This window comes from Acanthamoeba castellanii, assembly GCF_000313135.1.
Source record: "Acanthamoeba castellanii str. Neff unplaced genomic scaffold scf7180000084568, whole genome shotgun sequence".
NCBI lineage: Eukaryota > Discosea > Longamoebia > Acanthamoebidae > Acanthamoeba > Acanthamoeba castellanii.
The window spans coordinates 87,927-113,869 of NW_004457329.1; the positions used below are offsets into that span (position 1 = coordinate 87,927).

Sequence of the window (25,943 nt, forward strand, 5' to 3'; positions counted from 1 at the left end):
GATGAACGGCCGAAAGTTGAACACTTTTTTTTGAACTTTTGATGGACAGAAATTTCCTGGGTCTCGCCCCAAATGGCGAAGCCCACGTAATTTGGCCAACAGAAAGAAGCTTGGTTCGACTGCACCAGAGAGAAGATCGAAGATCGAAAGATGGGCGACTACAAGGCGGGAGGGCCTGGGCTGCCGAACACCGCTTCGATGGACATGGAATCGATGGAGCGCGAGATGAGACAGATCTACGAGGAGCTTAAGCAAGGCGAAGGGGCCAAGGGCGAAGATTTGGAGGCTTCGTCGGCATCGGCCATGATGAAATCGTCAAGATCGGCGACGCAAATGCTGGCGCAAATCATGGGCGACCTGGGACCGATGCTCAAGGACCCCATGTTGCAGAATCACCCGCATCTCGCCAAGTACCTTGCCGATGAGGAGCAGAACAAGACGAAGGCGGGCACTTCTACCTCGACTTCGTTCTCGGACCTAAAAAAGAGCGAAAGCGACAGCGAAAACGCGACTAAGATCGAAGCCGGTCCGAGTGGGGAGGGATCGAAAGGGGAGGACGAGGTGGAAGTGGACAAGCTCATCCACCTCTTCGTGAGCGGCAAGAAAGAAAAAGAGAAGGTTATTTCCGCCGAGAATCCTTCCCGGTCCAGTCTCGACGAGCCCCGCAAGAGCCCCGAAGACAGTACCAGCACCAGCACCGTCGTGGCCGCACCGTCGCACTCGCCAAGCGAAGCGAAGAAAGACGAACCATCGGCGGCCGGTTCGCCGGGGCGCACCACGCGGCTCGCGCGGGAGAGCCTGAGGAAAGACGCGACGACTCCGACGCGCAAGTCCAGGAACCCGCAGATGGACAAGGAGATGGAGCGCATCCGCCGGGCCGTCGAGGAGAAGAAGGCGCAGCGCCAGCGCGAGATCATGGGCGAGGGCAACGGCGCCGCCACCGGTGGCAGAGCGGGGTCCAGGGACACCAGCCCGAGAGGGAGCAGCGACGACGTGACAACGACGGCGGCCAGGGCCACGAAGCCGAGCGACAGCGGCAAGAGCGTGAGCACTACCGCAACCGCCGCCTCGGCAGCCGATCACACGCAAGCTGCGGCTGCGGCTCCGCTGGCCGCGGGCTCGCGCTCGCCCTCGATGGCCGCCTCTTCGGGCGCACTCCCGACCGCGGCCCAGTTCCAGCCGATGCCCTCGCCCGTCACCACGGCGTCGAGCGACTACGCTCCGGTCCCCGTCGGTCCCCGTCGCCACCGCGCAGCCGCAACCGCAGCCGCATCCGCAGGAGCAAGCGGCCGCGGGGCCGGTGCAGCTTGGCACGCTCCCGCTGCTGCGTTCGGTCTCGGTGAAGCCCGTGGCCATGCCGGCGCCGATCATGGCCATGGCAGTGCCGGTCCCCGTGCCGATGCCGGTTCCGGTGCCGATGGAGGAGGTCATTGTCGACGGGGAGCGCGTCGAAGAGCACCAGCCGACGCTCGCCAAGAAGATCGCACACAGCCCGAGGAGCATCACGTTCGGTCCGGGCAAGGCGATCGCCATGAAGCGAACGGAGAACGAAGGCGACAAAAAGAACGAAAACGAAGACGACAGCAAGGGCGCGAAGCAAAGCGAGAAGGAAGAGGAAGCGGAAGCGGGAGAGGTGGTCGAGGAGCCGAGGGTGGGGAGACCCAAGGCGGAAACGATGAGTTCGAGCTGGCTTCGTGCGGCCCCGCCCAAGGAGAGGATGAAGGCCGACCACCGCAAGTCCCTTCTCGACCGACGGCTCGCTCCCTTCAAGTCCCAGCTCGCCAAGCGCCCACCCGCGGAAGCTTCGACCACCACGACCTCCACCAGCTCCGGCCCTCGATCTGCCGACCCCGTAGTCCCGTTCGACGGGAAGGAAACGCTGGGTGCCGCGACGAAGCCGAGGAGCAACAGCAACGACGCGAAAGAAAGCGAGAAGGAGGACAAGGAAGGAAAGAACGAAGCGGTGGAAAGCGATGACGAAGAGGAAGAGGAAGAGGAGGAGGAAGAAGAAGAGGAAGAGGAGGTGCAAGGCAAGGAAGAGGACGAGGCCAGCGAGTACGAAGACGGAGGGTCGGACGACGAAGACGCCAAGAAGCTGCTGGCCAAGAGCACGAGCAGTGACCTGAAGAAATCGACCAAGCCGCTCTCTAAATCCGCCGGCGACGTGCCCCTGGGCTCGAAGATCAGCACCGGCGGCGGCGGCAGCGGCGGCGAGGACGACACGCGAGCGCGGAGCAAGTCGTCGAAGGACGACCCGCAGGCCTCTTCCTCGGTCATCATCGCGTCTCCGGCCTTGAAGCGGGACGAGCCGGCCAGCGCCGCCGGTGGCGTCAAGTTCAGCCGCTTCGGCAGCGCGTCACTCGTGTCGGCGAAGCGGACCTACAAGCTGGCCGAGGGCAACAACACACTGGGTAACCCTCCCTCCGTCTCCCACTTTCTCTGGGCTGGGCGCTCACCACCAACGCGGCACGTCTTCGTAGGCCGAGGGGACGTCCAGATCGTGCTGAAGGCGGCGAGCGTGTCCCGCAAGCACGCCACTATCACCCTCAAGAACGGAACGGCGTTCATTCGGTACCATGCTGGACCCTCGCCCGACCTGACTATGAGCGCGCACACGTGTAACGACTCTCCCGAATACTCTGCAGTGATCTGAACTCGACGCACGGGACGAGGGTGAACGACAAGGTGGTGACCGGCAAGGTCCCTCTCACCGTCGGCGACAGCATCAAGCTCGGGTCGATCAGGCTCAGCTTCCAAGTGGAAGCGCCCATCTTTGAGGTAAGCACGTGACCGCGTCGTCAGCGCAAGGGCCGCGCCTTCGCTTCGGGTTTGGGACTCAACTGTTGGTCACTGTTTGGACAACAACAGGGCGTGATCGCCAAGCGAAGTCCCGCCTTCCACAAGTCGTGGCAGAAGCGGTACTGCGTGCTCAAGAAGCGCCAGCGGGACATCGTCAAGCTGTACTACTACCGCTCCAAGGTCCGCCACCCGCACCCCCATGCCTAGGTTTCGGCCAAGGGAACACAGCGCCATGCACGCTCACACGACACACACACGGCACACGACACGGCACACAGGAGAACCGGCTGCCGCAGGGCTCCGTGTCAATGGAGCAGGTCGTCTCCGTCACCGACGACGAAAACGGCGGGTCGCCCAACGTGTTCAAGATCAAGACCATCATGCGAGTCTTCGAATTCCAGGCCAAGGACGAAGAGGAAAGGTTCGTCCGCCCTCAGCCTGGCTTGTGGTCATGCCATCCGTGCGCAGCCGTGCTCAATAGGGCCGCCCGCCGGCTTTGGCGCGCAGGAATTTGTGGATGCAGGCGCTGCGAGAGGCGTCGGGGAAGACGGCGCAGCGCATGGAGGCGGACAGGAAGGAGCGGCAGCGCGCCATTGTCACCGGCGATCAGGACAGCAACGCTGGAACGTCGGGGGAAGACCCCAGCGAGGCTGCGGACGACCGTGCCATGCTCAATGACGCCGACAGGCGAAAGCAGACCACCGCGCTCCCCAACGACGTGGCCGACCTCCTCCAGAAGCACAAGGCCGCCACCGCCGCCGCGGCCTCGTCGGACGCAGGAGACTCTTCGTCCGATGACGACGACGACGACGCTGAGGACACCGTCAAGGCCCGAGCACAGGAAGGCATCGCCAAGGTGGGCTCCATGTTCTGAGGCGCACAACGATCACCAACGCCTGTTGCCCGTGACACGCCTGACGCTGCCCAGGTCTCTCGAACACGGCGACGCCCTACAGCCAGTTCCCAGTTGCGTCGCCAAGAGTGTACACTACAACCACGACTCCCCCAAGAGAGCTCTCGTTTGGAAAGAGACATGCACACCGACCACTCTTTGGTTCCCGAACGGATCCGTCCTTGCGCCAATGCATGAACAGGCAACACGGCCATTGGTGGTAGAACTATTAAAGCTACCACGATTTCGCCTAAGGCCGGGCCTGGTTGGGCGACGGTAGAGCAGACACGTTGGGGTTGTTGTTCGTTTGCGAGGCAGAAAAGCGAGAAAGACAGAACACCCGAAGAGATCGAGAGACAGCAAATCGACGGCGATCTGAATCTATTACTTTGGTCCATTTCCGCGTTCGATCAATTGATTTAACTCCTACGAGCGAGATGTCGCATCACGTCTACAGATTGGTGGTTGTTGGCGTGGGAGGTGTGGGCAAGAGTTGCCTCACCATCCAGTTCATCGCAGATCGATTCATCGAAGAGTACGTGCAAAACAGCAAACTCGTTTGGGTTGCCTTTTTCGTTCTTTTCGACTTCGCCTTCGAATCGCTACTCCCGATTTTCATCACTAATTCTTCCTTATCGCGTGCACGTTGGATTCTTTCTCGCGCGTGCAGGTACGATCCCACACTAGAGGACAGCTACGTACGGCATCCTTCCCATTTGCGCTTTTTCGAGGCGCGTGCGTTTGCTAATCTCAATTTGCCAACAGAGAAAACAAATTACCATTGATGGCAGCGAGTGCATTCTCGACATCTTCGACACAGCCGGTACGCGCAACCACCGTCCCCCCCCGTCCGCCTCCTCGTGAACATCAAGAAGCACTGCAACCTCGTGAAAAGGAAATTATATAAAATTGCATGAACGCGAACTGGGAGACGCCGGGTACCAGTATCGCACTGTTCACACCCTTGATCTATGACGTGTGGTCGGGAAGTAGGCGGGCATGTTCATGGCTGGGTTGGCCACGTTGGGGCTGGGTCCACTTTTGGTCGCTAACGACTCGTTGGGGGGGGGGGCAAACCGTTTGGCAAACGTGCAGGGCAAGACGACTTCTCGGCCATCAGGGACCAGTACTACAGGACGGGCGATGGCTTCCTGTGCGTGTACTCCATCATCCTCCGCAGCAGCTACGACGAGGTCAAGATCTTCCACAGCGCCATCAAGCGCGTCAAGGACAGCGGCAGCCGGATACCCTTTGTCCTCGTCGGCAACAAGGTACCTTGGTGCACCAGACGTGGCCCACGACCGTGATCTTGTCGTGGGCGGTTCTTAACCGCGGCCTTGCCCTTGCGCCGTAGACGGACTTGGAGGACGAGAGGAAGGTGACGAAGGAGGAGGGCGAGGAGTTGGCCAAGCAGCTCAATGCGCAGTTCATGGAGGCCTCGGCGAAGAAGAAGATCAACGTCGAGGAGATGTTCATCAGTGCGTTCCCCAACCCGCGCGCGCACACACGGTGTACACGCTGATCGTTTGGCCCTTTCCTCGACACAGCGCTTGTGCGCGAGGTGATGCAGGCGAGGAAGGAGGCCGGACCGCCGGTCGAGAAGTCCGATAAGAAGAAAAAGAAGAAGAACTGCAGCCTTGTATAGACGAAGAGTATAGTGGAGACGCACGACGAAGTCAAGCGTCACCGAGAGCACCGAGGAGAGAAGGAAAGAGAGAGAAAAGAGGGTAGTGCACCTCGCGGGAGGTGCCCTTGGCACACGGCAGCTTCAACCTCATTTTTTTTTGGTTCGTGAAGGCCTTGTCCCTTTGCGTGCAATACAACAACACACAAGCCCCCACCGCGCGGCCTCGTGTTCGGTGTGTCGGCTGAATGAACGGAATGCAGCGACGAAATGGAAAGCAAACTGTTCGCGTCACACAGATACCGAGACCTCACACGAGGCGTCGAGTCTATCAGCAATACGCGAGACTTGGAGTGCGGCTGTTGTGTCCCGCGGCTGCACGAGAGTACGAGTGCATCTCCTTGCCTTGGGCCGAGGGATGATGATGGAAGAGGAGGATCAGGAGATGGCTTCCTTCGAACATTCTTCTATCTCCTCTTCACATCGGATCGAGGAGGCCAAAATCGCCCCCACCGCTGCCAGCCCCAGCCCAGCGCCGACTTGGCGTGCCTGCTCGCCCTCGCTTTCTTTCGACTCCACGGCAAGCATTTCATCCTTCCGCGATCGTTGTCCCCTTTCTCCTCGCCTTCTCTCCCTTCTGCCCCCCACCCCCACGTCGCACCACGAGGCCATGGTCGACGAAGCCGGCTCCGACCCGAGCGAGGGCCACGACTCTTCTCCCCTCTGTCGTCGGGCATCTCCCTCCTTCACGCCAGTTTCATCATCTTCTTCTTCGACTTCGACCACCTCGACCCCTTCTTTGGAAGGTCTCCACCTGCTCTCCTTCCCCGACGAGATTCTTCTACGTACCACTCCCTCTCCGCACACACGACACGCACACGCACACGCACACGCACACGACTCACCACAACACCGCACACGCTCGCCGTGTTGCCACGACTATGCGCCGCGTGTAGGAGTGCTGTCGCACTTGGACGGGCGGGAGGTGGAGGAGAGCGGGCAGGCGTGCAAGCGGCTGCTGCGGCTGACGAAGGACGACTACCTGTGGTTCATGATGACCAAGCGCCTGGTCAAGCGCGAGCGGGCCGAGCGCTGGCGCAAGCAGGCCCACGACGAGCGCCGCGAGGCCCAGCTCAAGCGACGCCTCAGCAGCCACGCCGGCGCGGCCGACAGCAGCCACGGCCTCGGCTGCAAGCACGGGCGCACCGACGAGGCCGCAGCCCAGGAGGGCGAGCAGATGGAGATGGAAGACAAGCCCGACGCCCCCGACGCGACTGGCAGCAGCAGCAGCAGCCGCCCACTGATGGCCCACGACGACGACGACGGAGCCCATGACGACGGCGAGGGCGACGAGGGCGACGGCGACTACGAGTGCGGCTGTGCCGAGAAGGAGGAGGCGGCGTCGGGGGCGGCGGCGGTGGTGGCGGCGGGCGTGGGCAGGAGGAAGACGAGGTCGGCGGCGGGGCCGGCGGAGGAGAGGAGGCGGAAGATGAAGGCCCAGATGCAGACCTACGACCTGCGGAAGCCTGCCGCCCGCGATTGGAAGTGGGTCTACCGATGCAAGACCGTACCGGCTCCCGCCCTCGCCCTCGCTCGGCGCGACTGGCCTAATCACGTGCGTGTGTCGTGTCGTGTCGTGTGCGTGTGCGTGTGCGCAGACCATTCTGCTGCAACCGCACACGGACAAGGTGACCGGAGTGGGGCGGTACACGTGGAGCGGTGGGTCGTACTACGAGGGCGAGTGGAAGGACGGCAAGCCCGAGGGCCTCGGCACCAAGGTCTGGGGCGAGAACGGTACCAGGCCCAGCCACGCCCTCCTCCTCCCCCTCTGGGCGGCTCTCACCACCATCGCATCGCACGCAGAGTTCTACGAGGGCGAATGGAAGAACGGCAAGATGCACTTTGGTGTCTACAAGTGGCCGGGTACAGCGCCTCACCGCACGCACCGCGCCCCTCCCGTTGACATGCGTCTCCGTTTTGATAACACACGTCGTTTCGTTCCCTCTGGCAGACGGTGCCTACTACGAGGGCCAGTGGCGGGAGGGCCTTCACGAGGGCTACGGCGTCTACCGCTGGTATAGATTGACGCTGTTACGCCGCCGCGGTGCGCTTCTCTCGCTTGTGCGCTAACCTCTCTTGGTGGGTGGTGGGTGGTGGGGGTGGTGGGTGAACACAGGGCCGACGGCAACAAGTACGAGGGCTTCTGGCGCGGAGGCCACCGCGACGGCTACGGCGTGCGCACGTGGCCCGACGGAGACGTGTTCGAAGGCGACTGGGTCGCCGGCAAGCGAACAGGCAAGGGCACCTACAGCTGGCCCAACGGTACCACCGAGTTCCCCGTGTGCGCGTGTGCGTGTGTGCGGTGGTGCGTGTGCGTGTAGTGTGCGTGTGTGGGCGTGTGTGTGCTCAAACGAAACGTGTGGGGTTGATGCGCTGCGCAGGGAGCAGATACGAGGGCGAGTGGAGCAATGGGTGCCACCACGGCTACGGGGTGTACACGTGGCTCGACGGGCGGCGCTACGAGGGACAGTGGGACTACAACAAGAAGGAGGGCGTGGGCACCTACTACTTCGGACACGAAGGGTGCGCCTACACCGGCCACTGGGAGGACGGCTATCGACACGGACAAGGTACCACAACACCCCCCCCCCGGTGGTTTGCAGAGTGTCGTGTGTCGTGTGTGTCGTGTGTGTCGTGTGTGTGTGTCGTGTGTGTCGTGTGTGTGTGTCGTGTGCGTGTGTGTTGTTCTGACGAAGAGTGGACACCGACAGGGGTGATGACGTGGGAGGACGGGACCAAGTACGTGGGCCTGTGGCTGCGGGACCAGCGAGTGGCCAACCACGGCCAGTTCGTCGGCCCGAACGGCCTGCCGGTGCGAAGTCCGCACGCCGGCCTCGTGGGTCCGCGACCCTACGACCAGTACTTTGTGGAGGAGGAGAGCGCGTGGGAGGCCAAGTACCGCGGCGCCATCAACCGCAAGCGCATGGAGGTCCTCCAGCGGCTCAAGGCCAACGGCAAGCTGCCCTACCCCATACGTGAGGACAAGGTCCTCGATCCCGAGGGCTAGAGGCCAAGGGTCCTTGAACCCCTCCTCCCCCGATTGCTTCGTTTCGTAGTTGTTGTGTAATTTTTGTAAAGTGCGTTTAGCAGCGCGCGACCTTGTGGCGCCTCAAGGGTGTTGTTGGCTCAGGGCAGTGGCGGCGGTGGGTCGATCGGGTCGCGTTGGCTTTCCTCGGCCGAGGACTGGGTCAGTGGTCGGTCTGCGCGGCGTCGGATCTGGATGCCCTTCTCCTTGGGTCTCCACGAGCTTGCGGCCGACGACGACGAAGATGAAGACGAGGAAGAAGAGTCGCTGGACGTGATCCAGGTGGAGGGGGTGGTCAAGGGCGTGTTGGCAGAGAAGGAGGAGAAGGAGAAGGAGCCGCGGAGCTTGGTGAGCGCGGGCGAGGGCGCGGAGAGGTCCTCGCAGTACTCGACGTAGATCTTGTCCTTGTCGAACAGGTAGAGCGTGGAGAGCAGCGTGGAGTCGCGAGACTCACACAAGTCCTTCTGAAAATCGCGTACAGCGCACACAATGGGCCACGTGAGTCACAATGACGTGTGTCGCGTGTGTGTGTGTGTGTGTGTGTCGTGTCGTGTCGTGTGTGTCGTGTGTGTCGTGTGTGTCGTGTGTGTCGTGTGTGTGGAGCAGGACATACCGTGTTCCAGGTGGAGGGAGAGTGGATGACCCGCTGTTTGTCCGGCGTCAGGGGGTCGCCCAGCACTCGATGGATGGCCTGCTTGAGGTCCAGGAGGGTGCCCTTCTTCTGAATGAAGATTTTCTTGGGCGCACTGAACTCGCACTCCGCAGGCGACCCTGCGATTCGGCGACACCCCAACAAGTCAGTCCCACCCACCACGCGTCTTTCCCAGTCTCGAGATGGGGGGGGGGGCAAGCGAGCGCTCGTACCCTCGCTCGTGCTTCCTTCGCTGGACGTCGGGAGCACCTCGAAGACCAGCAGCACCTGTGGTGCATCGATTGACCGGCAGACACCAGGGAGTGATCAGGAGTCTGCGCTGCGCCGGGGGAGGGGGGAAATGAGGAGTACCAGGGCCAAGTCCGAGTCGAAATTGGAGAACCACAGGTTGGCGCTTTGGGGCTTGACCTGCATCCACACAAACACACACACACAGTCAAGGCCGTGTTGTGACGTGTGTGTGTGTGTGTGTGTGTGTGTGTGGAGTGGGAGAGGTACCTCCAGCAAGAATGCCGACTCGCTGTCGATGAACTCATCGCGGAGGCGGTTCGACAGCGTTACCCAGCTGCGGTACGGATGTCCCACCTGTTGTGTGTAAACGCGTGTCGTCACACCATTTTGCGGCCACGTGAGTGCGTCGTTGCAGTAAACGATTTCTCCTAGAGAGCCCGGTGCGGGGGAAGAGAGTGCGTGACCTGCTGTGTGACCGGGTCGTAGTCGGACAGCTCGAGCGCCGATTCGTCAATCTTGGGGAGGTCGAACGCGACCTTGAGCTTCTTCAGGAGGTGGTTGAGGGTGGCGTTGGACGAGACGCGCACGCGCTTCTCCTCCAGCATCGCCTCGGCCTGCGGATCACCGCCGTCGCCGCCGGCGCCGGTCGAGTGCTTGTAGACGACGAGCAGCTCCAGGTCCTCTTCCTCGCTCAACACCTCCTTCGTGGCGACGATCACCTCAGTGGCGGTCGTGCCGCCGCCGCTGCTGGTCGTCGTCGTCGCCGCGGAGAAGTCGTACTCGCCGTCCAGCGACCCCGTGTCCCAGTCCTCGTCGCCCACCTCCATATCGTCGCTTGTGTTCCCTGCGAAGAACCCACGTCAAGCTCGATCGTCAGCTCACCCATCACCGAGCAAGCAACGGGCAGAAGAAGAAGAAGGTGGCGCGCCTCGTTCGTTGTCGGCCTCGTCGTCGCTGCTGTCTCGGCGCCACTTCCTCTTGTCCTTCTCCGCAAAGTTGAACGTCCACGGCGTGGCGGCCGATTCGACTGTGTGTGTGGGGGGGAGGAAGAACACGAGCGTGTGTCACTAACACACGCACACACGCACACAATCGCGCGAGGGCCGCGTCGGCCCGCACTTCGTACCGTCCTTGATGTTCCTGAGTTCTTCGTCCACCTCCTCCGCCAGCACCGAGCTGATGTTGCGGTCCGCATCAACGCGCCTGTGTGGGTATAGAGCGCATGTTCGTGTATCAGATCGCACGCACGCCAAACGTGGTTCGATTTATGGCTCGTGTGCGAGTGGCACCTGTAGCAGAGCATGTAGGCGGAGCATCCCCAGGAGGTGCCCATAATCGAACCGCTGCCATCCGAGCCTGATGATAATTATCAGGCCATCACCCCCAAACAACGCGGTCAGTGTGTGTGTGTGTGTGCGTGTGTGGTGTGTGTGTGTGTGTGCGTGTGGTGTAGGTGGACGCCGGCTTGCGAGGGCTCCGAACGCACCGTAGGCCTGCTTGACCTTGTCTTCCGACACTTCGGTCACGTAGCTGTCGTTGAACTCATACCTGGTGTGTGTGTGTTGTGGGCCCTTGGGTGAGGCGAGGCCTTTATCCTCGAATGGGGAGCGGAGGTGGTACATACCACTTGTTCTTCTCAAAGGACTTGATGTAGGCGTAGTAGTGGCCGCCCGTCGCCGAGCCGCTGTGCACCAGCACCGAGTAGAGCTTGTACGAGTGGTCGGGCGCAGTGGTCGACGACTCCATCGTGTCCAGACCCGAGCTGTGGCCCTTCGTCTCGTCGGCCCCGCTGACCATCGTCTCGCTCTTCGTGTCCCCCTTTCTCTTCTTGTTGGTGGTCGCCTTCGATGTGCCATCGTCGTCGTGGTCCTTGGCCGCCTCCTTGCCCTTGGCGATCTCCTCCTCGGCGGCGGCCAGTGCCTGGTTGGCGGCCTCCTCGCGCTCCTTGCTCTCCTGCTCGTCCAGCAGCTTGAGAGTGGCCTGATGGCGCTCGATCTCGCTCCGGTAGTGGTCGGCCAGCAGCTCGCTGGGCGGGTCCAGGAGCGACTCCTGCAGCCTCGCCACACTGTCCTGCAGCACCTGCCTCTGCTCGCGGATCGTCTTCCCGCCCATCAAGCTGGCGCCCTCGCTCCCACTTCCCTTGCCTGTTTCACATTCCACATTCCACATTTCACACCACATTCCACATTCCAGCGATCAGCCCCAGCCGGGCCGAGCATGCGGGGGGTGAGGAGTACCTCGAGCGGGGGTGTCTGGGTGGGTGATGGCCTCGGGCTCGAAGGAGTCGTCGACGTACTTGTCCAGGCTGAGGTGGTAGGGGAATTCGACCAGGTGGTTGAGCTTGATGCGGTGGTCGCGGTCGTAGTCGTAGTCGAAGCGCTTGAGCTGCACCATGAGGATGTAGGGCAGCTCCACGATCTTGAGGCCCTTGCGCGCATCGACCAATGCGTCGCATTTGGAGCATCGCCAGCGAGAGGAGCCGGAGAGGATTTCGGGGGTGACGAACTTGTCGAGCGCTTCGGTGAGGTTGCTGACCTGATGGATGTCCAGCGATATGTCGAGAAACTTGTCCGGACGCGAGGACTGTTGTCACCACCACCGACGAGATGAGAGCCATTCGGCGCTTGAACCTCACGCGCAAGAAAAAGAACGAAAAAAAGAACGAAGATAATGGGAGGCGGACCTCGTAGCCGCATACTGTACACTGTACGTAGTCCTTCACCCGCCCTTGGTACAGTTCCTGGATGACATGTTCTGTGAATCGAAATGGAGCACACGCATGCGATTAGAACTCGAAGGCCTGGCGTTGGTGGTTGATGAGGACTGAGGGAGCACTGTACCTTCGGACGTGCCGGCAAAGTGTTCCTCGATGACGTCGAACAGCACGCGACACAGTTCCTGGGCGTCCTGCTGCACGAACGACTGCCCGCTGTCCCAGCCGAAGCTCTTGGTCAGCGCCTGCGTCGAGACGGCCGAGCCCTCGCCGAACTGGAGCCGCGCGAACAGCCGCTGGAGCTGCAGCGGGATGCTGTCGTCCTCCTCCTCCTGCGTGAGGCCCTTGCCGCCCTTCCACAGGTACAGGCTGCGCCGGAACTCGGGGGTCATGAACAGGGTCTGCAGGAGGCTGTTCATGTAGCAGGTGGCGCCCTGGTTGTAGAGCCCGCGGTAGTCGGAGGTCCACGAGTAGCTGGTGGAGAACATCGAAGAGACCGACGACGACGCGCCGCCCACGCTGGACGAGAGGAAGGCGGACGGGGAGTCGCCCGTGCGTGACGACGAATCGCCGTTGGTGGTGTTCCATCGGTAGTCGAACGCGGAGGTATCGATCGTGAAGGCCGACTGCTGGGTCCAAGTGTGCAGGTGGCGTGTGGCGTGTGGCGTGTGGCGTGTGGCGTGTGGCGTGTGGCGTGTGGCGTGTGGCGTGTGGCGTGTGGCGTGTGGCGTGTGGCGTGTGGCGTGTGGCGTGTGGCGTGTGGCGTGTGGCGTGTGGCGTGTGGCGTGTGGCGTGTGGCGTGTGGCGTGTGGCGTGTGGCCGTGAGTGCTGGCCCACAATGAGCGCGCGTGGAAGGCCGACGGACCTCGGACTTGAAGGTGCGTCCCTCTTTCTCGTACTTCCACTCCACGAACGAATCGATGATGCTGGGCCACGCCTCGTCGGTCGAGTATTCGTTCAGCAGCCGATCCTCGCTCTCGGCGAAGGCCCATAGCATTTGCCACCCGTCCTGTAGCGTCAAGCACAGGAGAAGAGGCGATGAGCCCATGCACGGTAGCGGTGTGGTACGCGAGAGAGAGAGAGAGAGATGCCTTGCTGATGCTGCCCTTGAGCTTCTGCTTATGGAGGAGGAATTCCTTCCACTCGGCGTAGGACTTGAACACTGTGTCGAAGCTGAGCGCGTCCCAGGCCTCAATGGCCGAGGCGAACGACAGGTTCTTCAGGGGGCACACCACCGCAAAGTAGCGGTGGTAGAGCTTCCGCGCGCCCTCGGGGTACTCCCGCAGCACCTCCAGGTAGGACTTCCCCGCGTAGGCCGACCTCAAGTGCTCCGCCAGGTTCTCCAGGCCCTGCACACCACCACCACCCATTAGCACCACCAGTCGGCCACGATGCCCAGCGCACTACGCATTACCTGGGCCTCGTCCTGGGGAGGCGAGGGGAACTCGATCGAGTCGCAGTAGCGCTGCAGCTCCAGCTCCTCCTCGGGCGTTAGTGTGGCGGCGTCGGCGGAGGTGGCGCCCATCTGCGCAGGCTCCTCCTCGTACAGCAGCGCGCCGTCGTCATCATCGCCGAAGGGGGGTGTGATGTCCGAGTAGGAACGCGTAGCAGCGCGTATGGTCTGGCAGGCATTGTGGGTGGGAACACGTGCATGAGCCTCACATGGGCCTGAAGAAGATGAGGCGGGCGTGCATGCAGAGTGGGGGAAAAGGGGGGGGGGCAACCTCTGGCGCGAACAGGGTGGTGTCGTCTTTCTGCACAGACGAGAAATCAACATCGGCAGCGATTTCGTTGTGCAGCTGCGTCTGGTCGGGCGCGACATGTTGGCCCAACGCTGGCCCCGCGTCGTGCGAGGGTGGGTCGTTCGCATAGACCTGGATGGTGAGGTCGGCATCTGTTCTCGTGATGTCGCAGATTTCGCAGGTGGGGCTGTAATCCGGATTCAAGAACGTGCATTGCGGACAAGGCCACTTGGCCTCCCCATCTTCACTCATCTCTCTCTCTCTCTCCTTTGTCTTCTTCGTCCCTGTCCAGGTGGCCTGCCGTGTGGTGTCTTCTTTCTTTGTGTTGGCTTCTTCCCTGAAATATTTCGCTGTTTTCTTCCGAACAAAGCAAACAACGTGGAGCTGGGTGCTCCAGAAAGGTGCTGGTGAATGGCCTGAGACCCTAGGGCTGCGGCGAGCCGGTGAGGATCTTGCGCAGGCCGATGATGCCGAGGGGCTGGTAGGTGTAGCCCAGGTTGGTGATGGACGAAGGCAGCCAGCCGGCACCATCGACTGCGTAAGCGTGGAAAGATGTCAAGCTTGGTGAGCCCGTTGTTGCACGCAGCACCACACACACGGTGGATCAATAAACGTACTCTGGAAGATGTAGGTGACGGACGAGTGCTCAGCATTGTCGGGCAGCGGTCGGATGATGAAGCCGGACATGTGCACCGTGGCACGAACGAACCTAGAACGTGTGTGACCCATGAGTGCTCAGATCACATACACACACACACACACATACACACACAGGGTGTGCAGAGTACGCACTTGGAAGTGTCCTCTTCGACCACGCCATTGATGGACTGGCCGTAGAGCACGTAGCCGCCGCCCTCCTCGGCAGTGAGAGGCCGCTGGCCCAGCAGAAGGGCCACGTCCCTGGGCCACACGCCCATGCCGCCCTTGGTCCAGCCGTGACCGAACGCCAGCTACCGTGGAAAGAAAGAGGAGGGGAGTGGCCAATGGTGTCAGCAGCCGTGGTCATCGCAGTGCACTCAGAGGAGGTCGAGCGTACGTTGTTGGGCTCCTCGAGCACCTCCAGGAGCTTGCCGCCCTCGAAGAAGGTGTCCCACCTGGGACGCTGCTCCAGCGAGGCACAGATCTCCACCACCGCCTCGGGCTTGGCCTTGATCACGCCCACGCCCTGCACGCACACAACACCACTTGGTCGGTCGGTTGTACCATTTTATTTATTTATTTATTATTTATATTTGGGGGGGGTATTTCTTTCTTTGTAGATGGCAGGGGCACCTTGATGATGGCGATGGCATCGGTGTCCTTCCTATGGACCTGCACGCCCAGCTTCTCGTGCGACTCGGCCCAGCCGTCGGTGCTGGCCGCCACCTCGAGGAACTTCTTCACGCCCTCCTCCCACTCCGCCTTTCGCTGCGCCACGTCCGTGCTGCTCATGCTGCTGTTTTCTTTCGTTGATGCCTCGATCGTTTGCTTCGTTTCTCTCGATGCTGGAGCTCGTGGTGGAGCCAAGAGGAGGAGTCTCGCGCGAGTGGCAGAACAAGCGAAAATGCAGCAGACGAGGGCCGGCGCTGACGAGGACGAAGAAGAAGCACGAAACGAGCACGAACGTGGCCGAGGCGGAGAATGTCCGGATAAATGGCGGGGTGAGCCTTGTCTGTCACGGCCACTCCGGACCACAAGGCGGCACTGGCGCTCGTCACTCGCGTCGCTCCACTTGACTTGGTCACGCACACGCACACGCACACAAGCCAGAGATGGGGTCCCGCCGCCTGCTGCCGGCTCTTCTCTGCTGCCTCCTTGTGGCCCTCCTCGCCGTCGTTGCCGGTGCTTCCTCCCTTCATCATTTGATTTCCGTTTCTTTCTTGCGATCTGGTGCACCAATCGACACAAGTGGACGCGTCAACTGATTCAGTGCGGGGGGTGGGTGCCCACAGGCGCGCGGGTTTCTGTGGACCACGAGCGCCGCACCACCACGCACCTCCCTGCGGCACCTCTGGACCCCAACCCCAACCCCAAGTCGGTCGTAACTTGCGGAACGCAGACCGTCCGGTTCACCCTGCTCACCTCGCGCCTCGTCCGCATGGAGGTACCCACTCCCGGGAGCCACACACTCCCTCCCATTGGGCGCCTGCGACATGACGATCGGGACCCCATCATTATTGCGAAGCGCCCCACGCAAGGGCGGGTGCGGTGGGCGCGTGTGAGGTAACGGTCGGGTTTGTTTGTTTTGTTTTGTTTGTGTGGCGTGGTGCAGTGGTCGGCGAACGGTCGCTTCCAGAACAATGCTACGCTGGCCGTGCTCAACCGCAACCTGCCGGCCGTGGACCATCAGGTCGACATGCAGGGTGGTTGGTGTGTGATCACGGTACAGCCACTCCCTCGCCCCATCATTGCGTCTGGCCCACACGCGCTACATATAAAGCTATGGTAGCTGATTGTATTCGTATGTGAGCCCAGACGCAATACCTGCAGCTGCAGTACTATGCCCAGCAGCCCAGGGACTTTGACGCCACCAACCTGATGATCACCCTGCGCGAGCCCGTGGGCGGTACGCGCATCTCGATGCTGTGTGTTGGGGGTGGGCTCGTCCCACCGCATTGCTGCTGACCCATGTGTGCTCCGTTACTACGTTCGTAGGGCGGATGCAAAAGTGGGTGGTCGGAACGGAACCCAAGGGCAACCTGTTGGGCACTGTACGCACGCTCGACGGGGCCAACGGAAGCGTTCCGCTGTACTGCCCGAGCATGAACGACGGCGACCTCTCTGACAACCACTGCGGTACGACCATCGCCTTTGGCCAAGCCACGCCTGGACTGCCAACAGGCTCGCTTACCTCCATCCCTCTCACTCACGCAGCGCTGGCCATGATCTCGAGGGACGGGTGGGCCGTTTTGAACGAGACTGCCGCCGCGGCGTGGGACACGGACACCAACTGGCCCTGGTTCCTTCCTCCGCCGCCTGCCAGGTACGTGCGCCATATGTGCCCTTTGTGGTGGTGGTGGTGGTGATGATGCTCGAGCGTCTTGCGCGACAACATTCTCATCATTGACCACTCGACAGCAACGCCACTTGCTCTCTCACCACCTCGAACAAGATCGACTGCAACCCCGGCGACGTCGGCGCGGAACTGGCGTGCGAGAAGAAAGGTGCGCGCCCACGCCCACGCCCACACCTCCTCGTCCACCCCTCGTCTTCATTCGCGAGTGACTGACTGGCAGCCTCGCGTCTGGTCCATTCCCCCCAAGGATGCTGCTACCGTCCTCTGTACGCGCCGGACGGGTCTGGGAAGCTGGAGGGAGTCCCGCGGTGCTACTTCCCCGAGAACCCCGTCACGAGCTCGTACTTGCCCCCCACCCACACCCGGCCCTCGCCTATTATGTGGTCTGCTTGCAACACGACCCTCACCACACCGCTTGCTGGGGTGGTGTGATGGCGCTGAACGGGGCAGAGACGCGTACTTCTTCGGGTACGGTCACGACTACAACGCGGCGATGGCCGATTTCTACACCATCTCCGGCCGCCAGCCTCTGCTGTCGCGCTACCTCATGGGTCCGCAATACAGCCAGTGGCACGCGTTCAACGAACACGACGTCCGCACGTACCACCGCCCTACACACTCTGCAGCGCTGCTCACGCCCCGATCACTGACCACCTTCTTCTCCCGCCTCCGCATTCCGCCTCCTCCGCTTCCGCCTCCCACCAGGCTTATTGAGCAGGGCTTCGCTTCGTCTGGCGTGCCGTTGGACGTGATGGTGCTCGACATGGACTGGCACACCACTTGTACGCGCATCACTGGCCACCACGTCTTGATGGTGGGCATTGCTTTGACACAGCGCCTCGTGGTGGCAATCCGTCAATCATGTTTGCAGTTTACGGTGAGACCGTCCTTTGCGCCGGTCAGAAGGTGGACGGCTGGACCGGGTACACGTGGGAGACCAACCTCTTCCCCAACCCGGCGAACTTCCTGGGCAGCATCAAGGAGGTATTCATGTCTATATCTACACACAACACACACACACACACACACACACACAACACACACACACACACACAACACACAACACACACACCACACACACACGCACTTCGCGCCTGCTCATGTGCCCGCTGAGCAAACAATGAGGAACTGACGCGAATAATAATATGTGCGCAGCTGTACGGTCTGCACGTCACCAACAACATGCACCCCGCGGCTGGCGTGCAGTGCACGGAAAAGAACTATCCTGAGATGGCCCGCGGTACGCGCCCCATTGCCGGTTGTATAGGTCCCAGCTTGACAAACACAGCAAGACTTATGATAATCACGTTTCCTGCTTGAAAGCCATGGGCGTTGACCCCTCGACCAACGTCAGCATCGCCTACGCGATCAACGACAAGAAGGTGCGCACACGACCTGTCCTCTCTCCAGAAGAAGCCCACGCCACTTCCTAAAACGTTCTATTTATATATTTGATTGCGCGATCAGTATTCGGCCAACTTCTTCGAAACGGTGCTGAAGCCCCTCGGCGGACCCGACGGCATCGACTACTGGTGGATCGACTGGCAGCAGGGCGAGACCCCGATCGCGCCCGGTGTCAACCCGACCATCTGGGTCAACTACGTCTTCTCCAGCGCCAGGAGCTGGTTCAGCCCGCAGGACAGGTACAGTTCCGGCTCACGTGAATTTTTATGTCCGATCACTCAACTCGGGCCTGGGCTGGGCCGTTGTGTCGTCAATCGCAGGCCGGTGATCATGGCCCGCTGGGGAGGCGTGGGCAGCCACCGCTACTCCACCATCGGATTCTCGGGCGACGTCGTCACCTCGTGGGAGTCCCTCCGGTTCCAGCCCTACTTCGCCAGCACCGCCGCCAACGTGGGTAACGTGTCACCGCTCCCGCACTCCCCGCCATATGTCGGCGGTCGACTAATGCTAGCCTCGACCTAACCTGGAACTGTGCAGGCTTCTACTGGAGCTTCGATCTCGGCGGCTTCAACGGACAGCCCGACCCCGAACTCTTCACCCGCTGGGTCCATGGGGTGCGCACCCCCTTCGTTCTCTCCTGACCACCGCTGGTCTTGCTCTGACCGACCCCCCCCCGACGCAGGCACCTTCTGCCCCATTCTGCGCACCCACTGCAACGGCAAGAAGCGCGGCGGCGGCTACACCCGCGACATCTGGTACGAGCGCACCAACGCGTTGTTGTGCAATCACTTCTCGTGTTTTGAATGGACGCAACTGACCTGGAAGCGGCGGCGGTGGTGGTGGCATCAAGGCTGTATCCGTTTGACAACTTCGTGATCATGCGCGAGTCCTTCCTGCTTCGCTCCAAGCTGGTGCCCTACATCTACACCGGCAACTACTGGGCCTACGAAAAGGGTCAGGCCCTTCTCCGCCCGCTCTACTACGCCTTCCCCGAAAGCGAGGAGGCGTACAACAACCCGAACCAGTACCTGTTCGGCAGCGACATGGTCGTCGCGCCCATCACCACGCCCAGCCAGCAGTACAACATCTCCAGGTAAACATCGACCTTCACACCGCTCACGACTCGAGGCCGATCTGACCCCGACAAAACACACCACACACACCACACACACACACACCACACCACACACCACACACGACACACAGCACCAACCTGTGGATCCCTCCGGGCATTTGGATCGAGTACTACAGCGGGCAGCAGTTCGTCGGCCCGGCCCAGATCTCCCGCAACTTCCTCCTGCGCGAGGTCCCGGTCTACGTGCAGGCCGGCGCCGTCATTCCCACCCGCTCGCCCGGTACGCGCCAGTTCGGTTCGGCCCAGGAGGTGCCCGATAGCCTGGAGCTGGTCGTCTACCCCGGCCTGCGCCCTGGCGCCGTCAGGAACAGCACCTACTACGACGACGACGGCATCACCAATGCCTACACCGCCGGCGCCTACGCCCTCACCACCGTTCAGCTCAAGGTGCGCCCCCCCTCCCGCCGATCACACGCATTCCATCAATTCCTTCCTGGTGGCCGTCACCATGGCTCACACATCAATGGTGGTGTGATGTTGTGCACAGGCGGCCAGCAGCAAGTCGGTGGAGCTCACCATCTTCCCGTTCGAGGGCAAGGGGTTCAGCCAGATGCCGTCGCAGAGGAACTACCAGTTCCAGTTCGTCGGCGTGTGGCCGGCCTCGTCGGTCACGGTCAACGGCGTGGAGATCCCCTTCCGCCCGTACTCCACGCCATCCCGGGACTCGTGGACCTACGACGGCAGCAGCCTCTCGGTGCGGGTCAACCTGGTGACCAAGTACGCCGTCGACAAGAAGGTCGAGGTCCAGGTGCAGTTCCGCGAGGCCATCGACTCCGGCCTGCTCAGCTTCGGGTTCATGCGCAAGGTCTACGTCGCCCAGACCGTCAAGGATTTCCTCGACGATCAATGGGGCCTTTACTACCCTGGTAGCGCCCTCCTCTGACGCGTGTCATGCCGTGCGAGTTTGTGTGTTGTGTGTGTGTTGTGTGTTGTGTGTGTGCGGTGGTGCGTGTAGGGTGTTTTTCTGATCTGGTTTCCTCTGTTGTAGATGAGTACACGCACCTGGTGCAGGTGGCCGGCAGCGGGCTCAACGCCACCGTTGACAACGTGTTCGACATCCTGACCAACTTCAACGCCCTGTGGTCGAAGGCCAACCGGGAGATCATGGACCTCGCCGCCTCGCCCGCACAGAAGCAGGCCCTCATCCTTCTGTCCATGGCCTAAGGAGACCATGACCTTCCTCTCCCCCCCCCCCATCCTCCCCCCATTGACAGCCTCCCACTCGCGACTAGCATGTCGACGCGAGCGCCGCAATGTACACACATTTCTACAACAGAATTGGCGTTTTGCCCTGTGGGGGAAGAGATGAAGCAGGAGCTACGAACTCCACGATGGCGCCGCATATGTACATCGAAGATTGTTCACCCTAGTTGGGTGCTAGGTTCGTGCCGAGGTAGTTCCAGAGTGGCATCGTTCGTCTGTGTGTGAACGAGAGAGTGAGCAAAAAAGTAATTGAGAAGGGGAGCGGAAGTGCACTGTGGATACCGGGAGGTGCTGGGCGGAACGGTGGCAAGGAGGTGCAGCATGAGCAGCTCGAGCAAGGCCACGATCGAGTCCACAAGGAGCAGGTGGAAGAACGACGCCCGTACCGCTGCAAGCAGGCGACCGTGACCACGATCAGCTTGTGTCCACCCACAACTGCCTCAAGCACGCACGAGCCACAAGGAGCGTACTTTTGCCGATGAAGTTGATGGAGAAAGGGTGTCCCCGGCTGATGAGGTGCATGAAGATCACGTAGCAGTTCGTGATGCACAAGAAGTTTGTTGCCGGCTGACGCTGTTGCGGGTTGCCCACCGTTCGGGCCAACCACACCTGCACAAAAAAACAATCGATTCATCCACAACGTGATTTAATTGATCAATTTAAGATGTTTTTGTTGGATTAAATCCCCAATGACCAGACGCGGGGTGTACCATTTGTGCGAGACGGATGAAGAGGGTGAGGATGTTCCAGTCCAGGTAGTAGCTGTACACGATTTGCAGAAAAAGGAGGAACCATAGCTCGCTCACGAGAAAGGACGAGTGACCCAACGGATCCGCCGAGGTGATCTTCAACAGCGTAGGGGACAGGAGCGCTTCCATCCTCTTGCTCAAGGTCGGGTGTGTCTGATTTCTTTTTCTTTTTCTCTTTGTGTTCTTATTGTTCGGTGCCACGCATCAAGCCGTGCTGTGGCGGAGGGCCGCTTCTTGGTCCTCTTCCTGCGTTCCGTTGTCGATGTCTTCACGCGAGGCCAAGACCCTCTCCTTGGCCAGGTTGATGGCGTCTTCGGTGGAGAACGATCGCTTCCTCGTCATGACCAGGTGCTGTTGGTTCTTCGGGGTCTTCTTGGTGATGTTCTTCAGTCGCGACAGCATCGTGGGCCTCCTCTCCAGCTCGCCGCTGTTGGTCATGACAGCACTGACGCCGCTCGAGCTGGTCGCTGGAACGCCGGCGCTGTTGCTCATTCCCTGCGGACTGCCCGATGCTCGCTTCTTACGTGCGTAGCGCTCGATGATCGACGACGCCGGCGACGGTCCACCCTGCAATGCCCAAAACACCACACGTTAACGATGGGCTGTGTGTGGTTGGCCGAGGCGCCTGGTGAGGGAGGGAGGTGAACGCACCCTCTTCGGGGACTGGGTGCCCGGTTCTTCTTCCTCGTCGCCGCTGGGCGATGCCGGTTGGCTGTTGGTGAGTGGGGATCCGCGGGAGGAGCCCTTCTTCCACTTGGTGGTCTTCTTGTTGGCGGGATCGAGCGGCGGTTCCTCAGCTGCCGACATCGAGTGGCTTCGCGATCGGCTTCGTCCCCTCCCCGACACCGGCTCCTGTTACGTACGTACACACGTAACAGCCAAACATGACGTCAAAACGGAAACACGCGGCAGCACGCCCAACGAGCGAGTGGTTGCGTACGTACCTCAATGATGGAGGCATCAACTGTTGGGGGCTCGAAGACTGACTGCGATCGCTGATCCCTGGTCCGAGGCCGGAAGCCGAGCATGGACATGATGTTGTCTCGCGTGGCGCCGGCTGTCGACTGCGACCGGTCGCGGCCAACGACGGTGGCCATGTGCGACTGCGAGCTTGATGGCGACACCAGGGGCGAGGTGGTCGACGACGATGACGAGGGCGACGGCGGCCCCGATTTGCTGTCTTCCTTCGAGTCCCGCTTCATCAACCTGTCCGGCACCCGCTTCCCTCGGCTGTTTCGCCTGTCCGGCTCGGCGCCCGCCTCCTCCCTCCGCGTGCTGTGTGCCCCCGACGACTCCCTGGAGCTGCTGGGGCTCGGGCTGCCATGGCTGGGCCTGGACAGGTTCGTGCTGCCGCTCGACTCCCTGTCGCCGCTCTCGTTGCTGCTTCGGTGGGCGCCCATGCTGCCCTTCCGACTCCGGCCTCGCACCAAGCCGCTGCCGCCGCCGCTGCCGCTGCCTCCGCCGCCGCTCGACGACGAACTGCTGCTGCTGCTCGAGCTGCCCAAGCTGTTGCTGGCCTTGCGCGAGCCCACGCTCCGACTGCGGTTCCGTCTCTCGCCAGTTGCTGAGCTCTCCCCACTGTCGCTCACCGTCGACTGCTCCTTGGACTCAAAGCCGGGCCGGCTGTCCCCGTCGTCGTCCGGCTCGTCGCTCGCCAGACTGGAGCTCTTTCGCCTGCTCCGCTCCGCTTCGATCTCCATCTGCAGCTCGAGCTCCAGCTCGGCCATCTCCCGCTCGTCCATCCGCTCGGCCATCATTGCCACCAGATCCATCTCATCGTACTCGCCCAGAATTGACCGCGAGTCGTAGACGGTGCCGTACAGCGGCTCGCCCTCCCTTCGCCCCGCAGCCGCCCTGGTCCGGGCACCTCCACCTCCCTGGTGCGCATTGGCTGCGCCGTTCTGTGGCTTCATCTCGCCCGACTTTCGCTTCCTCCTCATCGGTTCGATCAGATTGTTTTCGTTCTGTGCGAGACACGCAAGTTAGCCAGTGGGGGGGGGAGGCAAACCAAGGCAAGCCACGCAATGCGTACCCGGTCCGACATAGACTTGCCCCTGTTCCTGGTGGACCCCCGAACCTCCTTGGGCAACGTGGGGTCGTTGAGCTCGCTGTCTGATATGGAGGACACCTCCCGACTCAACGCCGGCCTCTTCGACCCTCTGTCCCTGCGCGGACTGGGCATCGCCATAGACTCGGCCCAATCGAACCCCTGATGCACGGCTGCGGGATAGGTAAGTGGGTGAGCTCTCTCTCCCGCTTCTTCCCGAGCAAGCCGTGCGTGTGGTGGGCGTACCCATCTTGCGGCGACTCGTTAGGGCGTTGGAAAATGGCCTGACGAGCATGGCCAGCATCGATTTGTCTGACCACGTCCACGGGTGCTTCTGGATATCCTCCAGATTGGCCCGCTTGTTTGGATCCGGGTTCAACATGCACGTGATCAACTCTCTGCAGCACAGCAACGGTCGTTGCGGGTGAGCGCACTCTCCTTCCACCAGCATGAAAGGAAGAAGAGTAGTTAAATTGAGAGAGTGAGAGGATGGAGTGCTTACCGCATGTTGTCTTCGTTCAAGAAGGTCGAGTCCTGGAACTTGCCCTTGCGTATCTTGGGGATCACTTCAAAATCGTTGGCGCCGTCGAAGGGCAGCGCGCCTGTGAGCAGAACGTACAGTACACACCCAAGCGACCACACGTCGGCCTTGGGACCGAGGTAGCCCTGCACCCACAGCGCCCACAGTGGTGAACGTGGTCAGACCCCACCGACAGCACAAGACGAGAGGCACGGGCGCAGAGAGAGCATGTCGTACCTTGCCGGCAATGACCTCGGGCGCAGCGTAGGTGAGTGACCCGCAGGCCGTCTCCATGGCGGCGTGCGGGTTGAAGCTGCGGCTGAAGCCAAAGTCGCCGATTTTCACCTGCAGGTCTTCGGTGAGGAGAATGTTCTCTGGCTTGATCTGCACACCGCCCCCACACCGCCCCCGCGTTTGAGCACATCAACAACAAGTCTTGCCTTGCTTGATAAAACAAAACAAAAACGAAAACAAAACAAAACAAAACAAAAACAAAAGAGAAAAGGGCGCACATCTCGATGGATGACCAGGTGCTGGTGGCAGTAGAGGAGACCGGCGACGATCTGGCGAAAGAGTTTGAGGGCGTTGGGAACGGAGAGGCGTCGGTAGGTGGAGATGTAGTCGTAGAGGTCGCCGCCCGAACAGAACTCCATTACAATACAGGTGGTCTCGGGGGTGTCGATGACCTGATACAGCTTGACGATGTTGGGGTGGTCGAGCACGGTCATCACACGTAGCTCTCGCTTGATGCGCGCCAAGTCGGCCGCCTCCATCTGTGCTTTCTTCATGATCTTCACCGCCACCTTCTTTCTCGTCACGATGTGCTCCGCGAGCTTCACCTTGCCGTATCGCCCCTCGCCTATGGTCTTTATGATGGCATAGTTGCCAATCGTCTTCTCCCTCCTCTTCAACGGTTCTGTCCCCCATAAGAAGCACGACCCTCGTTAGGCCAAGTTGTCTATCTTATCATCAAGATAAAGGGAGGCGCAGGTACCTGGTGCTTTCTCTTTCCTCTCCCCCACCATCCGCTTGAGGAATGACATGTCTTCTTTCTCGAGATGCGCGAGTCCCTTCGACCACGAAGCAGCCCCTCGCCTGCACACCGCCTCGCCTACACTCTTTCTTGTTCTCCCGTCTTGCGCGTTCCCTAAGACATTCGTTGGGTCAGCCAACTTCAGGCCCGTTCCTAATAAGGGCGGAAGGTTCTTGATTTGAGGCTGTGCAAGAGGTGTTCATTCGCCCCAACTTGGATACTATCTGTGGCCACCTTCCTAAACCCGTGCTACCTCGCAGCGGTCGAATTGCCACAGCACAGTTGCGCCGCTACCGCTTCCGCCAAAACATGTGCGGAGAGCGTTCAATATTTCGCAGACATTGCGTGGCCTGTGGGCCGTGTGTGGTGGCTAGTCCCGTGTGAGGGTCGCGTGGGCACACGCTCAAAGCTTTGTGCGTGCATTGGGTCGTGGGCAGAAAGGTACCACGACCGTGGTCGCACAGGCACGCAGACACTTTAGAGCTTTGAATTGGGATTGGTGGCAGCACAACTGCGATTAGGGCGACGGACCAGAAGAAGAAGAGCGAAGGGACAAAAGCGAAAGGGCGACACGGCCTGCACAAACACACACAGAGACACACACGGAGCATCATGGCATCAGCAAAGGAGAGGTTCCAGCAACTGGCGGAGCAGGAGGCGGCTGCGCAGAAGCAGCGCGAGGCTGAAGAGAAGAAGCGAGAGGAGGAGAGGAGAAGGAAGGCACAGGGTGGCCAGACTAAGATCGGCACGACAAAGGGCCAGATCAAGGCCTTCGCAACTGGTACGCACCTTATCCATGGTGCTTGAAACAGTGATTCGGCGTTAATCTCATGCTTTCTTTTTCCATCTTTCTGTGCAGCCTTCGAGGCTATCGCTGACGGCGATGACGTGGAGATCAGCGTGAAGAATGGCGGTTGGAACACCTCCAACGTGACGTCGGACAGTCGAGGCAAGTGGGTGGGTGGCCCTGCTGGCATGCAGGCTCAGCGCATCGAGAAGGAGAAGCCCACAGCTCCCCCTCCGCCCAAGAGCATCGCTGATCTTCCCTAAAGTGCCATGTTTGTTGTCCTTGCACGCTTGTAATAATGTAAACAGAATGATCTCTCTTGATCTCGTTGC

The 25,943-nt window shown here is 61.0% G+C and overlaps 10 protein-coding genes across 10 annotated transcripts; 5 read left to right on the forward strand and 5 right to left on the reverse strand.

Annotated features, from left to right (window-relative positions):
- Positions 1 to 150: 150 nt before the first annotated feature.
- ACA1_038180 (FHA domain containing protein) lies at positions 151 to 3,673 on the forward strand (the record flags this gene model as incomplete). The annotated part of the gene is made up of 7 exons (XM_004335598.1): positions 151 to 1,224; positions 1,256 to 2,411; positions 2,481 to 2,571; positions 2,646 to 2,778; positions 2,869 to 2,979; positions 3,078 to 3,220; positions 3,307 to 3,673. The coding sequence occupies 7 exons, from the start codon at positions 151 to 153 to the stop codon at positions 3,671 to 3,673; spliced, it is 3,075 nt and encodes a 1,024-aa protein (XP_004335646.1).
- A 455-nt stretch (positions 3,674 to 4,128) lies between these two features.
- ACA1_038190 (RasG, putative) lies at positions 4,129 to 5,336 on the forward strand (the record flags this gene model as incomplete). Its single annotated transcript, XM_004335599.1, has 6 exons — positions 4,129 to 4,226; positions 4,362 to 4,389; positions 4,457 to 4,514; positions 4,787 to 4,962; positions 5,046 to 5,169; positions 5,239 to 5,336. The coding sequence occupies 6 exons, from the start codon at positions 4,129 to 4,131 to the stop codon at positions 5,334 to 5,336; spliced, it is 582 nt and encodes a 193-aa protein (XP_004335647.1).
- Positions 5,337 to 5,985: 649 nt separating this feature from the next.
- On the forward strand, positions 5,986 to 8,382 carry ACA1_038200 (Fbox domain containing protein; the record flags this gene model as incomplete). Its single annotated transcript, XM_004335600.1, has 8 exons — positions 5,986 to 6,160; positions 6,272 to 6,930; positions 6,974 to 7,109; positions 7,179 to 7,238; positions 7,327 to 7,390; positions 7,492 to 7,637; positions 7,757 to 7,945; positions 8,087 to 8,382. The coding sequence occupies 8 exons, from the start codon at positions 5,986 to 5,988 to the stop codon at positions 8,380 to 8,382; spliced, it is 1,725 nt and encodes a 574-aa protein (XP_004335648.1).
- A 119-nt stretch (positions 8,383 to 8,501) lies between these two features.
- On the reverse strand, positions 8,502 to 10,110 carry ACA1_038210 (uncharacterized protein; the record flags this gene model as incomplete). The annotated part of the gene is made up of 6 exons (XM_004335601.1): positions 8,502 to 8,864; positions 9,014 to 9,171; positions 9,265 to 9,319; positions 9,404 to 9,460; positions 9,551 to 9,637; positions 9,760 to 10,110. The coding sequence occupies 6 exons, from the start codon at positions 10,108 to 10,110 to the stop codon at positions 8,502 to 8,504; spliced, it is 1,071 nt and encodes a 356-aa protein (XP_004335649.1).
- A 51-nt stretch (positions 10,111 to 10,161) lies between these two features.
- On the reverse strand, positions 10,162 to 13,990 carry ACA1_038220 (ubiquitin carboxyl-terminal hydrolase; the record flags this gene model as incomplete). Its single annotated transcript, XM_004335602.1, has 12 exons — positions 10,162 to 10,310; positions 10,410 to 10,486; positions 10,573 to 10,639; positions 10,770 to 10,831; positions 10,908 to 11,427; positions 11,521 to 11,866; positions 11,967 to 12,037; positions 12,124 to 12,622; positions 12,862 to 13,005; positions 13,049 to 13,345; positions 13,411 to 13,617; positions 13,721 to 13,990. 12 exons carry the CDS (start codon positions 13,988 to 13,990, stop codon positions 10,162 to 10,164), a joined length of 2,709 nt encoding a protein of 902 aa, XP_004335650.1.
- Positions 13,991 to 14,162: 172 nt separating this feature from the next.
- Positions 14,163 to 15,169, reverse strand: ACA1_038230 (START domain containing protein; the record flags this gene model as incomplete). Its single annotated transcript, XM_004335603.1, has 5 exons — positions 14,163 to 14,272; positions 14,356 to 14,447; positions 14,531 to 14,688; positions 14,775 to 14,903; positions 15,011 to 15,169. 5 exons carry the CDS (start codon positions 15,167 to 15,169, stop codon positions 14,163 to 14,165), a joined length of 648 nt encoding a protein of 215 aa, XP_004335651.1.
- A 320-nt stretch (positions 15,170 to 15,489) lies between these two features.
- Positions 15,490 to 20,436, forward strand: ACA1_038240 (glycosyl hydrolase, putative; the record flags this gene model as incomplete). Its single annotated transcript, XM_004335604.1, has 21 exons — positions 15,490 to 15,559; positions 15,670 to 15,821; positions 15,990 to 16,100; positions 16,193 to 16,283; positions 16,373 to 16,513; positions 16,592 to 16,700; positions 16,796 to 16,881; positions 16,981 to 17,074; positions 17,184 to 17,333; positions 17,439 to 17,515; positions 17,605 to 17,717; positions 17,889 to 17,973; positions 18,057 to 18,115; positions 18,201 to 18,376; positions 18,458 to 18,591; positions 18,675 to 18,751; positions 18,820 to 18,892; positions 18,963 to 19,230; positions 19,344 to 19,659; positions 19,760 to 20,138; positions 20,261 to 20,436. The coding sequence occupies 21 exons, from the start codon at positions 15,490 to 15,492 to the stop codon at positions 20,434 to 20,436; spliced, it is 2,937 nt and encodes a 978-aa protein (XP_004335652.1).
- A 202-nt stretch (positions 20,437 to 20,638) lies between these two features.
- On the reverse strand, positions 20,639 to 21,353 carry ACA1_038250 (uncharacterized protein; the record flags this gene model as incomplete). The annotated part of the gene is made up of 4 exons (XM_004335605.1): positions 20,639 to 20,690; positions 20,758 to 20,863; positions 20,946 to 21,084; positions 21,186 to 21,353. 4 exons carry the CDS (start codon positions 21,351 to 21,353, stop codon positions 20,639 to 20,641), a joined length of 465 nt encoding a protein of 154 aa, XP_004335653.1.
- A 75-nt stretch (positions 21,354 to 21,428) lies between these two features.
- ACA1_038260 (protein kinase) lies at positions 21,429 to 24,834 on the reverse strand (the record flags this gene model as incomplete). Its single annotated transcript, XM_004335606.1, is given in 10 exon segments — positions 21,429 to 21,791; positions 21,876 to 22,076; positions 22,169 to 23,188; positions 23,257 to 23,336; positions 23,353 to 23,433; positions 23,518 to 23,669; positions 23,774 to 23,937; positions 24,029 to 24,175; positions 24,304 to 24,707; positions 24,786 to 24,834. The coding sequence occupies 10 exon segments, from the start codon at positions 24,832 to 24,834 to the stop codon at positions 21,429 to 21,431; spliced, it is 2,661 nt and encodes an 886-aa protein (XP_004335654.1).
- Positions 24,835 to 25,436: 602 nt separating this feature from the next.
- ACA1_038270 (uncharacterized protein) lies at positions 25,437 to 25,874 on the forward strand (the record flags this gene model as incomplete). Its single annotated transcript, XM_004335607.1, has 2 exons — positions 25,437 to 25,605; positions 25,684 to 25,874. The coding sequence occupies 2 exons, from the start codon at positions 25,437 to 25,439 to the stop codon at positions 25,872 to 25,874; spliced, it is 360 nt and encodes a 119-aa protein (XP_004335655.1).
- Positions 25,875 to 25,943: the final 69 nt, after the last annotated feature.